The sequence below is a fragment of the Cottoperca gobio genome, chromosome 11 (genome assembly GCF_900634415.1).
Source record: "Cottoperca gobio chromosome 11, fCotGob3.1, whole genome shotgun sequence".
Lineage (NCBI taxonomy): Eukaryota > Metazoa > Chordata > Actinopteri > Perciformes > Bovichtidae > Cottoperca > Cottoperca gobio.
Window position 1 is genome coordinate 9,373,230 of NC_041365.1, and position 12,671 is coordinate 9,385,900.

Genomic DNA, 12,671 nt, shown 5'->3' on the forward strand with positions numbered 1-12,671 from the left:
TCAAGTGGACTGTTCCATGTTGGCAGCAGAGAGGGGCGAGCTGGTGAAGGTGAGTGTGACCACGCTGTGAGCTAATGCCAGTGCCGTACCCGGACATTTATTCACTGAATTCCCCTCCCCTTCTCCCCCACTTGTGTGCCCCGCCTCCCCGCCCCCCTCCCTCGCTCCCCTCCTCCTCGTCCCCCACACTCTTTTGAAGCTGTCCGTCACAAAGCAGTAAACAACTGGATCCAGGCAGCTGTTCAGGCTGCTCAGGGTAACTGTGATGTGATAGGCAAGTACATGCCCCGCCCCCTGCCCTAGACCCTCCCCTCCAACTTTGACCCGGAAGTAAACCAGCACCTGCCGGACGTGGAATGGCGTGAAGCAAATAGTGAAGACCACCAGGACGGTGGCCAGCAGCCTGACAGCACGTGCCCTCCTCGCCCTGCTCTGCTGGGGCATCAGGCCGTGGCTGGAGGACAGAAAACAGGCAACACGCAGAGTAAAGCCCACCACGGCCAGCAGGGGGAGCAGGAACTCCAGGATGGTGAGGTAGAAGAGGGCAGGGAGGAGCACACAGGAGGAGCTGAACTCCAACGCTGTGGTCTGTGGAGAACAGGAGAGAGAAGAGTGCTTTACAGTAGAAACAAATATTAAACATACACAAAATATAAAACAATATAGTTATATAAATAATTACAACAAAAACCATTAAGAAAAGGCCTTAAAATAAGTGAGCCATAGCATGTACATAGTAAGGATTTTTTCCTCTTGATCGTTTAATCTGAAGGCTGTGTAAAAGTCTTAAGAGGTAAAAGTATCCAGTATTTCACAAGAACATTTTTTTTTTCAACAGGCATATTTTTTCTTTCTTGTTCCTCAAATCCTATTATGACCCCCCTTTAGATTTATCTTGGGACCCTTTTTGGGGTGCCAACCCACAGGTTGGGACCCACTGCTCTCACCAATTCAAAGCTTCACAAACACATGGTGACCCATTTAGTGGGGAATGTTTGGGCCTGAAGTGGGCTTCCGAGGCTGCACCTCCTCCCAGTCAATGTACCACTGTTTCCAACAAGCTCTGCAAATGTTTTACGTCATAAATACGTCTTAGTGACAAGTTTATACTGTTAAAGCCATGGATGGACATGGCAGGGTCTGCCTATCGTATCAAATTTCCTTGAAAAACCCTCAGCTCAAGTGATGCAGTGTACATTTCCAGTGACACAAACACCGTTTCGAATGTTAGACTGAATAAATGTGAAGTTGGCATGAGCACTTATCAGTTTAGATAACAACGTAAGTGCCAAGAACAGAAGCTCAAACGTTTCTAACAGAAAATGTATAGAAGTTATATCTCATTCTGCACTCTGTGATTGACAAGTGATCACTGGATTTGAGAGATTTCCAAAAAAACGACCGTTTATACAAGTTATTTGTGTAATTTGCAAAAGAAGACGAGAAGGGTGATGGGGGAGGAGATCAGATAAGGGCATGTCTTCATCAACACAAACATGGGAGAAAGATTAAAGGGCAGCATAAGAGACTTAAACAGAAATCTTATCTTCCTTTTATCAAATTTTGTCTGGAAGAGAAAGGGGGAGATGAAAGAAGTCCACCCATTCTTTTAGCTTTATCCCTCTATTTAAGGAGACTGGATGTTACATATATTCTGTTTAATCCACGGTTTAAAGATCTATGTATGTATCTGTATGTATAGTGTTTGTAGTGCATGTGTTTTCACCTGGAAAGAATAGGTGACCACAACTGCAACGAACCAAACTGTGCCGCTGACACACCTGGCTGTTCCTGGAGTCCTGCATCGATGGAGAGTGCTGGATGCATGGACGACAGCGAGGTACCGATCTATACAGATACTGAGACGAAGGGGAGACTCAGACAAAAGGTTTTTGCTAACAGCGTCTTTTCATTTTAAATGTTGTATGAAGGAGTGACCCACCCACCTGGTCAGAAACAGAATACTACAGTACATGTTGACAAAGTAGCTGAAAGTGTGAACGTAAGAGCAGGCCACACAGCTCCCTCCACTGTGGTACAGAGCGATGCGAGCAGGTAACGACAGCGCTACCAGCAGGTCAGCTACAGCGAGGTTTATAGTGTAAACCACAGAGGCTGAGGAGTGGGTGGAGGCCCCACAGAAGACATAGAGAGCCAGACTGTTGAGGACCAAACCGACCACGAGCATCAGACCGTTAAACACCTGCAGCAGGGAGGAATGGAGGGTCAGTTCTCTAGAAAGCAACTGTGGATGTTTCATTTGGTTGAACGGCCGTACAGAGTCAGAACAGGCACGGTAGCTGTGATATATAAAACATTTTATTATTTGAGGAATTCCTTCATTTACGTATTTCTTTTTACAAAAATCTAGTTTGAAAAGTACATTTAAGTTTAAATTTAAGTTTATTTGCACACATTTAAAATACACAAACATATCCAAAATAACAAATAATATACAGTGCAAGAAGGGGCCCCTGGGCTTATTTGAAACTTTCACCTGAAATGTCACAATCTTATAGAAAAAAGTGGATTTGTCATGATCCCTTCACAGTATCTGGTCTTACCATGAGAGAGACCCACACAGCGTAAAAGTCTTGGTAGAGCTGCACATCCAGGTGGGCTAACCTGTGTAGGTATGGTGCCCCCCACCGCTGGTCCCAGGCACTGCAGTTTGTTGGGTCAGGGGTCAAGAGGGGCAGGAGGGGCTCAGTGGTGGAGGTGGAGCTGAGGTTAGTGAGAAGACTCTCCATTGGTTTAAAAGGATAAATGAATGGCAGGATGGTGTCTGAGTGGCAGGTGAAGTGAAGAAGGAGCAAGACAAAAGAACACATTGGTCTTGTGCATAACAACGCAACATTACACCTGCTATGTGTAGAATTGGAAACACAAGGCTGCATGAGGTGGCTTTTATATATGCATCATATTATATATATCTGTTAAGTAAAATACAGTGATAGTAATGATATTAGTAGCAGTAAGAGCTTTTAAGTTATTTTCAAAACGGGTAGTAAGTAACATAGTTTTTAGGTATACCTGAGTTTTGCTATCTAGTTTTAGTAAACAGGCTAAAAATGTAACATTTCTATGTCCATGTACAGTATATATTAAGCATAAAAAGTCATTCTTGACCTTTGAAATAGTAGTTAGACAAAACAATCCAAACTCAATGTGTTTGTTTTAACCATATCACACAGACTATAAGCTAAGTCTAACCTAGGTGTCTGTGAAGGTGCCAGGAGAAAACCTAATATGCTTTGGGTCTACTGAGCTCATGTTAACAGATGTGTCTCTGTACTATGCAAACTCAAACCATTGATAAAGACTGTGTGGTACAGATGTAAGCTCAAGAAAAAAAGTTTGTTTTGTCAAACCATGCATGTACTGTTCATATAATTACAAAGAAGCATATGTGCAAAACACTTTCTGATTTATTCTGAGAGGAACCTGCTATTTCTTTTACACTAAGAAACAATGAAGTTAGGGTTCTTTAAGAATACTATTACATCATCTGCATACAAAGCAATTGTGTGTTGTGTTTACTGAGTTGATCTACTTTGATGTCATTATTATCTTTTCTGGATTGGCAGATATACAAGTCGTTATGAAAGGATTTTTGCAAATGATGGGTCTTTGTTATAGTGAGAATAAACTTGATCATTCTCCCAGACTCATTTGTATATAATGTAAACAGTAAAAGCATGTTAAGTTGTTTCCAACTTGCTGTTGCTGTCTACTTTTAAACCATCTCCCAGCAGGAATTTAAACTAATGACAGGAACTCCCATAATGTTTGTAGGAGACAGACGCCTCAACCTTATACCCTGGAGTCAGTCGTAGATACTGTATTATAAATAAACTTAAACAGCTCAAGTTTAAAGTTTAAAGCAGTTTGCTCCAATGGTCTTAAAACAACTCAACATATTCCAGCTAAGTGAGCAGACACACGTACTAAAAACTAAAAGAAAGAGTAATGACTCCTACGGATGAAAAGTGGTCAACATCAGCAGAAGTTAATCCAGAGAGAGAGACTTCAGAAATCCTCATTTTATAAACAACGTCCTCTCGCACTGCAGCGATCCGAATCCATCTTCTTATGCGCTCTAAAAGGATGTGACACTTTCAACAAAGTTAAGTACGTGACCTTGCGTGTTACTTTTAACACAGTGTACAGTATTAATATGAACCATGTCAGTGTATGCTGCTATTTAACACACTGCTGACACATGCTGTGTTGAACACGAGGTTTACATCTGTATTGAAGAAGTCCTATTCATTTGATGAATGTGACACATCCTGTTTAAGGAGGGAAGTCTTTAAAATCCTCAACGAACAGATGCTGTTCACTTTATTGAGGTTTAAGGTAGATTTAACTATACATTGAGCTAAAAATAGACCAATAGTTTTAAAGAAACTCTGGTTTGGCTGCGAGAAAGTGAGAAGAGATAAAATGGTGGAAAATACGACTTGAATCTGAATTTGGAAGCTACTAATAAGGACATTCACGTTGAAATGTGTCTCTAAATTTGTTCTGTAACTTTCAAGATGTAATGCCCAAATAAGTTGTACAGTAATTTGACAAAACCTTCACAAGTCAAGAACTTTTTCTCTGGGATTTCATACTTATTACATGGTCTTCATCAGCAGGAGTTTGCTCAGTTGTCATCTGTTGACATGTCATATAAGAATCTTCTTGGCTTTCTATTCTTGTTATAGCTGCAAAACATTTCTAGCTGAAGTGTGTTCAGCTCTTACGTAAAGTATATGTAAGACAGAAATGGAGAGACACACGCAGTACACAGTACATCTACAATAAGTTTCATAGTTTCTTCTTCACATCAAACACAACTTTTCGGTCTCAGTCAAGTTGTGTTGGCATGTTTTGGATATTTAATTACAGGGAATCATTATTAGCAGCTAACCCTTCATGTCAATGATGATAAAATATGGTTGACTACCATAGTGAAATGAGTACTACTTAATCTCAAATATAAGAAATATTAATTTAAATGAAGAAAACCCTAACCCTAACCCTAACCCTAACCTGAGTGACTTGATAACTTCTTTTTACACCAAAAACAAGGAAAATCATCAAATGGATTTCCCTGTTTAAAGTGTTATATGACAGACCCACAAAATGTCTTTCCTTTCCTTATAAATACCAAAGATGGATGAGCATCTGTTAACACGTCCTGCCGAGGAAGGTCTTTACTCTCTTCATCATCATATAGACAGTCGAGTAAAATATGGCAGAGGGCCTGGATTAAATGATGTAGCTGCATTCCGCTATCTGGTTCCTGATTCGGCCATGTACAATAAAAGATTTGTGCAGATTCTTGTTACATAGCAGCCAACACATATTAAGTGCTAAGATTAGATAACATCAAGTCAAAACTCCAAATCTTTTTTAAATCTAAACCTTAAATCAGTAAATCCCCGCAGTTTTAGACAGAACCTATTATAAGCTTCTGTTTTCACATAATGTCCCATCAAAAATGAAAGAGCTGCACGTAACCTATAGGTGACAGAAGCACTGCTGTGAGAAAAGGGTGTTGTTTCCTTGAAATATTATACAGATTTTGTTTTTTAGAGAGGGACTCTTGGGTTCAAGGCATCCAGTCCCTTATAGAAAATTAGTTCAAATGCAGCATTTAAATTAAAACAAAGTTTAAATGATCACTAAACAGGTAAGAAAATATGTTTCCGAAACATACCTTGTGAAGACAAAAAAAGAGTGAAAAAATCCTTGTCCAGTAGATCCACCCACAACTTCTTAACGTTTTGATGTAACACTTCTACTTTATTCACAAGCCCTATGTAGCCAGTTCGTAGACAGAAGAGAGTGAATTGGGATGTGAACTTCTCTGGGTAGGACGATTCCTCAGGCAGCTGGACCTCCTCCTCGTCTCTTTCTCATGTCGTCCCCTTGTCCCACAGCGGTGCAATGCAGTAATAAACACAAGTTAGGGAAGAGTCTTCCCCTTCTCTAAATGAACTCTATCCTCATCTTCTTCCACCTCTCCATCTTTCTTTCTATCTCTTTCCACTCCCTTTTATCTACTCTCCCTCTGTATCCCTGTTTTATCCCAGTACCTTTTTCTTCCTCGGTCTCTTTTTGAGTATTTAAAATAGAGATATAAAACAAGATTTGGACCCAAGAGGATGATTCACAGACAAGGAAGCTTTATCAAAATCAAAGTTTATTTGTTTTTTGAGACAGGGATGGGTTGGCAAGAGGTAAAGAAGTCAAAACAAGCAACAAAGTAAATAGGCAAAAAGTCAAGTCAACGAGTAGGTGCAGGCGGGTATACAGTATATACATGTATAGAATGTGCAGTCGCTTCAGAAAGTATTTATTGTGTTTGGTGTCATTTTACATGGATAAAATTGATATTTCTTCAAATCAATCTATACTCCGTTACCCATAATGCCAAAGTGAAAATATGATTTTCAAATGTATTCAAAAATAAATTCACATTAGTGTTCATACCCTTTGCTGTGGCGCTTCAAATTGTGGTTAGGTGCATCCTGTCTGTTCAAAGTATCCTTGAAATGGGTCTAGAACATGATTGGAGTCCACCTGTGGCTAATTGAATTGATTGGACATACAGTAGTTTAGAAAGACATGCACCTGTATATAATTTCCCACAATTCACACTGCATATCAGGACAACAACTATACCATCAAGTCCTAGGAACTCTATGTAGACCACTGTGATACAATTGTGGCGAGGCTTAGATCAAGGCAAGGGTCCCATTTCTAAAGCTTTCAGTGTTCCCATGATAACAGTGGTTTCAATAATTGTGAAACGGAAGGAGTTTGGAACAATCAGAACTTTTCTTAGAGTATGTTGAGAGGATCTGCCAGGAAGAATGGAATAAACATCCCAAATCCACATGTGCAAAGCAGAGACTTACCCAAGAAGATTCAAGGATGTAATTGCTGCTAAAGGGTCTTCTACAAAGTACTGAATTAAGGGTCTGATGCTGATACTGATGCAAATGAGAGATTTTAGTTTTGGCTTTTCAATAAGTTTGCAAAAAATTCAAAAAGCATGTTTTCACTTTCTCATTATGGTTTGAGTGTACTAAGACTGTACAGTGTACATTAATGGACACAATGGCAATTGTATGCATTTCAAATGTTAACTGCTGGTGGGATTGGGGAAAATAGGATGTGCAATGACAGTAGATCAGATGACTAGTAGACAAAAAAGATAGAAAGATCGGAATGGACTATTTAATTCATGTAGGTTTTCAGAAAAGTTTATTTAAAGCTTTCGGGGTGGTCCCACACTGAAGAAACAGACAAAGAAATCTAAACTGTTTCTCTAGATGGTTTTAGAAAGCTGCCTGCCTATGAACCAGTTTAATTACATTTAATCACACACTTCTAAGGAATAGAGAACATGTAGAGAGAGGAGGTCTTTTAACAAAAGAAGTGAAGAGTGAAGCAACACCTCATAAACCGCAGCGGTATAAACAGATGGATCGGCACCACTCCAGAGTGTGTGTTTATGTGTGTTTTTTATCTATATCCAGGTGCATGTATGTGCTGCTGTGTACAGTACATGTCAAAATATCAAACAAACTGCTGTAGCACAGACCCAAGGGCGGTTTATAAGGCAATATAAAACCTGGGCACAGACATGCAAAAAGCTCTAGCAACACTACTACTGGAGAAGGACACATAGAGTTTTGCTTCTTTTTGTTGTTGTTTAGGGTCTCTATGTAGTCATTTTGTTTCTCTTTGTAGTTTTTTTTGTTGTTTTTTTGTCTGTGGTTGTTTTTTCCTCTTTCTGTAGTCGTTTGGATTCCGCTTGTGGTCATTTTGTGTCTCTTTGTAGTTGCTTTGTGTCTCTTTTTGGTTGCTTTGTGTCTCTTTGTGTGTCTCTGTGTCTCTTTATAGCAGTTTTGCTTCTTTATTTTGTCTGTTTGTAGTATTATTTGTATCTCTTTGTAGTTGTTTTATGTAGTTGAAGGCTCCTGACACTTTGGGCCCTTGGGTCTGTGCCCGGTCGGCCCATTAAATAATCCATCCATAAACAGACCTGGCCTGATTACTACTGAGTAAATTAATCTTCCCTTCATATGAAACTAATAAGGGACTTTTGATTTATGTTACCCATTGCTGGTGATGTCATTTTGCAAAGGTCCTGGTTAATGTTTGATTGAATGTTTCTTGGCTTGTTCAAATATTTGAAATCATTGTCAGATGCATCCCGGCCCGGCTTGTTTAAAGTGCTGTAGACAGAGGAAGGATGTCCCACTTGACACTTTAGTGGGATTTAGTGGGTGAAAGGAGTGCTGAAATATAGTTGTGTGTAAGAAGTCTATATCTAGAGACTGTTGCTATTATTGTATTTTTTAATTAAAGTGGCACTCCAAAAACGTCTTTGAGTTTTTAGAAAAGCGCTATACAAATCTAATGTATTATTATTATTATTATTATTATTATTATTATTATTATTATTATTATTATTATTATTATTATTATTATTATTATTATTATTATTATTATCATTATTATTACCGGTATTATTATTATTACCCAAACAATGCAAATATTCAAATGGTGATTTTTTTTTTTTATAATGCATCTTCATTTAGGAAAAATAAAGCTTATATATCTTCAAGACTTGAAAAATGAAAAGTAAATATTGGGATAAAAAAACTCAAAATAAATGTACTATATATATTATTTATTATTATTATTATTATTTATTTATTATTATTTCAAAAGGACACCTGAAAAAACTTCAAGGATATTTAGAAAATTAGATGAACATTAAAGTGCTTTTTTGACATTTTGAGTATTTTGTGTATTGTCATATCATTATACCCTAATATAAAAAACAAATGCGGAAATAGCTTATTAATAGTAATTATTGTGATTCATTTTCCATACCACCAAGCGCAAAATGAATATTTACATCGTGGGCTCATGTTAAAGATGTGAGTTTGAATCAACAATAACTTAATATAAATATAGGTTAAATATATTGAATATAGCAGACCATTAATTAATATTTACATGAGTTTCCTTAATGCTACTTTATACTTCTACTCCACTACATTTCAGAGGGAAATAATATCAATTTTTCTCCACTACAATTATCTGAGAGCTTCACAAATAAAGATTTTTGCACAAAACCATATGCAGAGTTTCACTATAAGAGCAACTTTTTTGATAATCTTAAAGTCATTCATCAGATTAATCCTTAATGAAAATAATTAGTTCAAACATGCAGTACAATAATAAAATAGTAAAATATTAGTTCCACCTCAACCAACTACAACAGTAAAATCCTGTTTTTACATTAATGTATCCAATGTAGCAATAACTTGTAATAACAAATGTAGTTTAAATATGTTGAATATATAGATATTAAACTGTCAATTCAATTAAGTCCAAAGGGGCTTTATTAGCATGAAAGAGTTTTGCCAAAGCATCAAAATACAGAGTAGATAATGTTGATATACAACATAAATTTCACATAACATTAGGATTGTTATAGGCTATATATAAATGTATATTAATATTATATATATATATGTGGTTGAATAAAGCAGACCAACAGAATGCATTGGTCAGACCTTTTGTTGCCACGGCGACCGAGTTGCGTCACCATTTAAGAACCGACGTGAACAACGCCAAGACCTTATGTTCCCTAGCAACACCAACATTATGAAGAGGTAAACTCTTCTTTATTTTTACACGTCCCAAGGAGAGACGTGTGGACACATCACAATCCACGACGAGTCTGATTTTACAAAACGTTTTAATTTTGGCAGCGGAACGGGTTATTTTGTACCGCACGGAACCAGTTGCGTTGGGGACGGAAACCAAATCTGTAAACAAACGTAAACTTGTTAGCTAGCAACAGTTTTAATTAGTGTACGTAAACACATGTGCAAAACAACTGTGTACTAAGCTCAAAGAAGATGTTTAAAAACACGTTTCAAAGTGGATTCCTGTCTATTTTATACAGCATCGGCAGTAAACCACTTCAGATATGGGATAAGAAGGTGAGTAGATATTTAGACTGAATGCTATAAACCGAGTCTAGCTACCTTAGCTAACGTTAGCCGTGCTAAAGCTAACTATCGTTAGCGTTATGTGTGTCTCAACCATTGATAATATTAAAACTCATCTCTGTTGCAGCATGAGTTTTGGATACAGTGTCAAACAACTGTTTGAGCTTGTGTTAGTTACCGTTACATTGTGTATTTGATTATTTGGGCTAATCTGCTGCAGCAAATAACTAACGTTAGGTTAAACTCCTTTATAAAGTTAGTTTACGTTATTTCTCCAGCTCTTAACAAAGCTGTCAAGTTTCTTCCCAGTTGATATTTCCGTTGTGGATATTTTGAAACTAAACACAGGTTACAGTAATGGTTCATTGTTTTGATCATTGTTCATTGGGTCTTGTGGGGCTGATAACGTATGGACATTTGTATTACATTGATGCTGTTAATTAAAACACATCTTTCAATTTAGAAACCCCCCATTTGTCACTGGTTGTTAAATGTAACTATTGCAGGATACAAGGTAGGCCGAAAGGCGCTGTTGCCAAGCAACAGTTAGGAATAATAACAGAGGAGGATATCATTTGTTTAAGACAAAGCTAATTTACAACACTTTGAAGATGTTAAAGGTCCTGACAATATTCACTGACTTCATTATCCTGACTGACTGCTCCAACTATATATACTATAGCTATAGCCCGACTAATCACAGGATTTAAGAGGCCAATACCAACGTTAATGTTTGAGAGATTAGTTAATATGACTACCTGATAGTAATTTGTAACATAATTTTGATAAAGATTTCTAAAATGTGTGTTTTAGAGTTCAAGATATATCCGTCGGAAAATAAACAAATTCTGAGGTTGACAAACTAACGTTTTGTAACTGTGACACTATTTCGAATGACCTCCTAAAAAGAAACTAAGGCAGTCAGACAAATGAAGGGGAATAAAAAGTACAATATTTGCCTCTGAAATTGAGTGAAGTATAAGTGTTAGGTAAAATAAAAGTATAGTATAAGTACCGGTAACTCAAATTTGTACTTAAGTAAATGTACTTAGTAACAATTATCTCAAACATATATTTGGCATGTCTCTACTGCTATTTCTTGTTATTTCTTGTCCGACACATCCACCAATAAACTAATATCTGTGAAGTCGAATGATGGTGACATCGCCCCTTATCCAATGAGATGCCGCTTGATTTCTCCACACACACCTAAAGAAAAGCAAAATTTATTTGTGTTCACAGGTGAGGAATGGTCACATCAAGAGAATCACAGACAATGACATCCACTCACTGGTGTTGGAGGTCGAGGGAACAAACGTCAGGTGAGTTTGTGCCTGTTTTAATGGATTCTTTAGTTCCGTTCAAATCATTGAAGCACTTGTCATCTTCATTAATCGCCCTTTTTCTTTCTTTCTTTTTCTACAGTACTACATATATAACATGTCCTGCAGACCCCAAGAAGACATTGGGCATCAAGCTTCCTTTTCTCGTTATGATCATCAAAAATCTCAAGAAGTATTTCACCTTTGAAGTCCAGGTAGGGTAGACATTCCTGCAGATACGGACCACTTCCATGTCTTTACAGTATCTTACAGTATATGGGTGTTAGGATTCATGGTCACTTATTTTCTCCCCATCTTTTACAACTTTCAGGTGTTAGATGATAAAAATGTTCGCCGGCGGTTTCGGGCCAGTAACTATCAAAGCACGACACGCGTGAAGCCGTTTATCTGCACTATGCCCATGAGGCTGGATGACGGCTGGAACCAGATTCAGTTCAACCTGTCGGACTTCACCAGGAGGGCTTATGGGACCAATTACATCGAGACGCTGCGTGTACAGGTTAGTGCACAGAAACGGACAAGCTTTATCCAGATGCTACTTGCACTAGTGTGACTGTCGAAGCTCTGCAGTGAATGTGTAAGACTTTCTTTTGCTCATGTCTAAACTATTTTCCTCTCAGATCCATGCTAACTGTCGAATAAGGAGAGTGTATTTCTCAGACAGACTGTACTCTGAGGACGAGCTCCCTGCAGAGTTTAAACTCTACCTGCCTGTCCAGAACCAGAAAGCCAAGGTGACACACACACACACACACACACACACACACACACTCACACACTCAAATAAGTGTTTTAAAATGTGGATAGATGTATTAGTTTTATCTGACACTCTTCCGTTTGTTTGTTTCTTGCAGCAGTAGAGATTCTCACCCTGCACTGTTCCCAGAGCTGATGTGGAGTTTCGCTGTAAGATTTTTCTGTTTGTAGACATGTGATGAACTTTAAAACTTTGCAATATTGTAATTTTGGAACTATGAATTGAGTGGCGTCTTGTGTTGCTCTCTGCACAATGCAGTTTTTTTTATTGACTCATCTGTCCTCAGTTTTCAATGCAGACTGTAGTGGTTTAAAGATGAAAGTATCTATAGTATATAAATTAATATAGGGACCCACATCGATTAATACTTTTTTTTCTTACAATAGACAATAGTTTAGAAAACAATACATTCTACAGCAGCTATGTGCTGGCAAATAACTAGGAAATACATAATACTCCACTGTTACCTGTTAATAAAATGAAGCCTTATTTTTATTTATTTTTTATAATACAAACAAAAACGGACGAGTCCACTCA

General features: G+C 37.8%; 2 protein-coding genes across 2 annotated transcripts; one reads left to right on the forward strand and one right to left on the reverse strand.

The window, feature by feature from the left end:
* LOC115016039 (G-protein coupled receptor 20) lies at nt 1-2,750 on the reverse strand. Its single transcript, XM_029443706.1, has 4 exons — nt 2,565-2,750; nt 1,947-2,203; nt 1,727-1,859; nt 1-588 (listed from the first exon to the last, which is right to left on the reverse strand). Exons 1-4 carry the CDS (start codon nt 2,748-2,750, stop codon nt 1-3), a joined length of 1,164 nt encoding a protein of 387 aa, XP_029299566.1.
* A 6,919-nt stretch (nt 2,751-9,669) lies between these two features.
* On the forward strand, nt 9,670-12,355 carry cfap20 (cilia and flagella associated protein 20). Its single transcript, XM_029443789.1, has 6 exons — nt 9,670-10,025; nt 11,277-11,356; nt 11,460-11,571; nt 11,688-11,876; nt 11,998-12,111; nt 12,232-12,355. The coding sequence occupies exons 1-6, from the start codon at nt 9,942-9,944 to the stop codon at nt 12,235-12,237; spliced, it is 585 nt and encodes a 194-aa protein (XP_029299649.1). The 5' UTR covers nt 9,670-9,941; the 3' UTR covers nt 12,238-12,355.
* Nucleotides 12,356-12,671: the final 316 nt, after the last annotated feature.

Coding starts and splice junctions, on each gene's coding strand:
- LOC115016039 (XM_029443706.1), bottom strand. CDS start 2,750: ATGGAGAGTCTTCTCACTAACCTCAGCTCCACCTCCACCACTGAGCCC. Junction 2,204..2,564: donor CTGTGTGGGTCTCTCTCATG/GTAAGACCAGAT, acceptor TCCCTGCTGCAG/GTGTTTAACGGTCTGATGCT. Junction 1,860..1,946: donor AGTATTCTGTTTCTGACCAG/GTGGGTGGGTCA, acceptor CCTTCGTCTCAG/TATCTGTATAGATCGGTACC.
- cfap20 (XM_029443789.1), top strand. CDS start 9,942: ATGTTTAAAAACACGTTTCAAAGTGGATTCCTGTCTATTTTATACAGC. Junction 10,026..11,276: donor TTCAGATATGGGATAAGAAG/GTGAGTAGATAT, acceptor TTGTGTTCACAG/GTGAGGAATGGTCACATCAA. Junction 11,877..11,997: donor TCGAGACGCTGCGTGTACAG/GTTAGTGCACAG, acceptor TTTTCCTCTCAG/ATCCATGCTAACTGTCGAAT.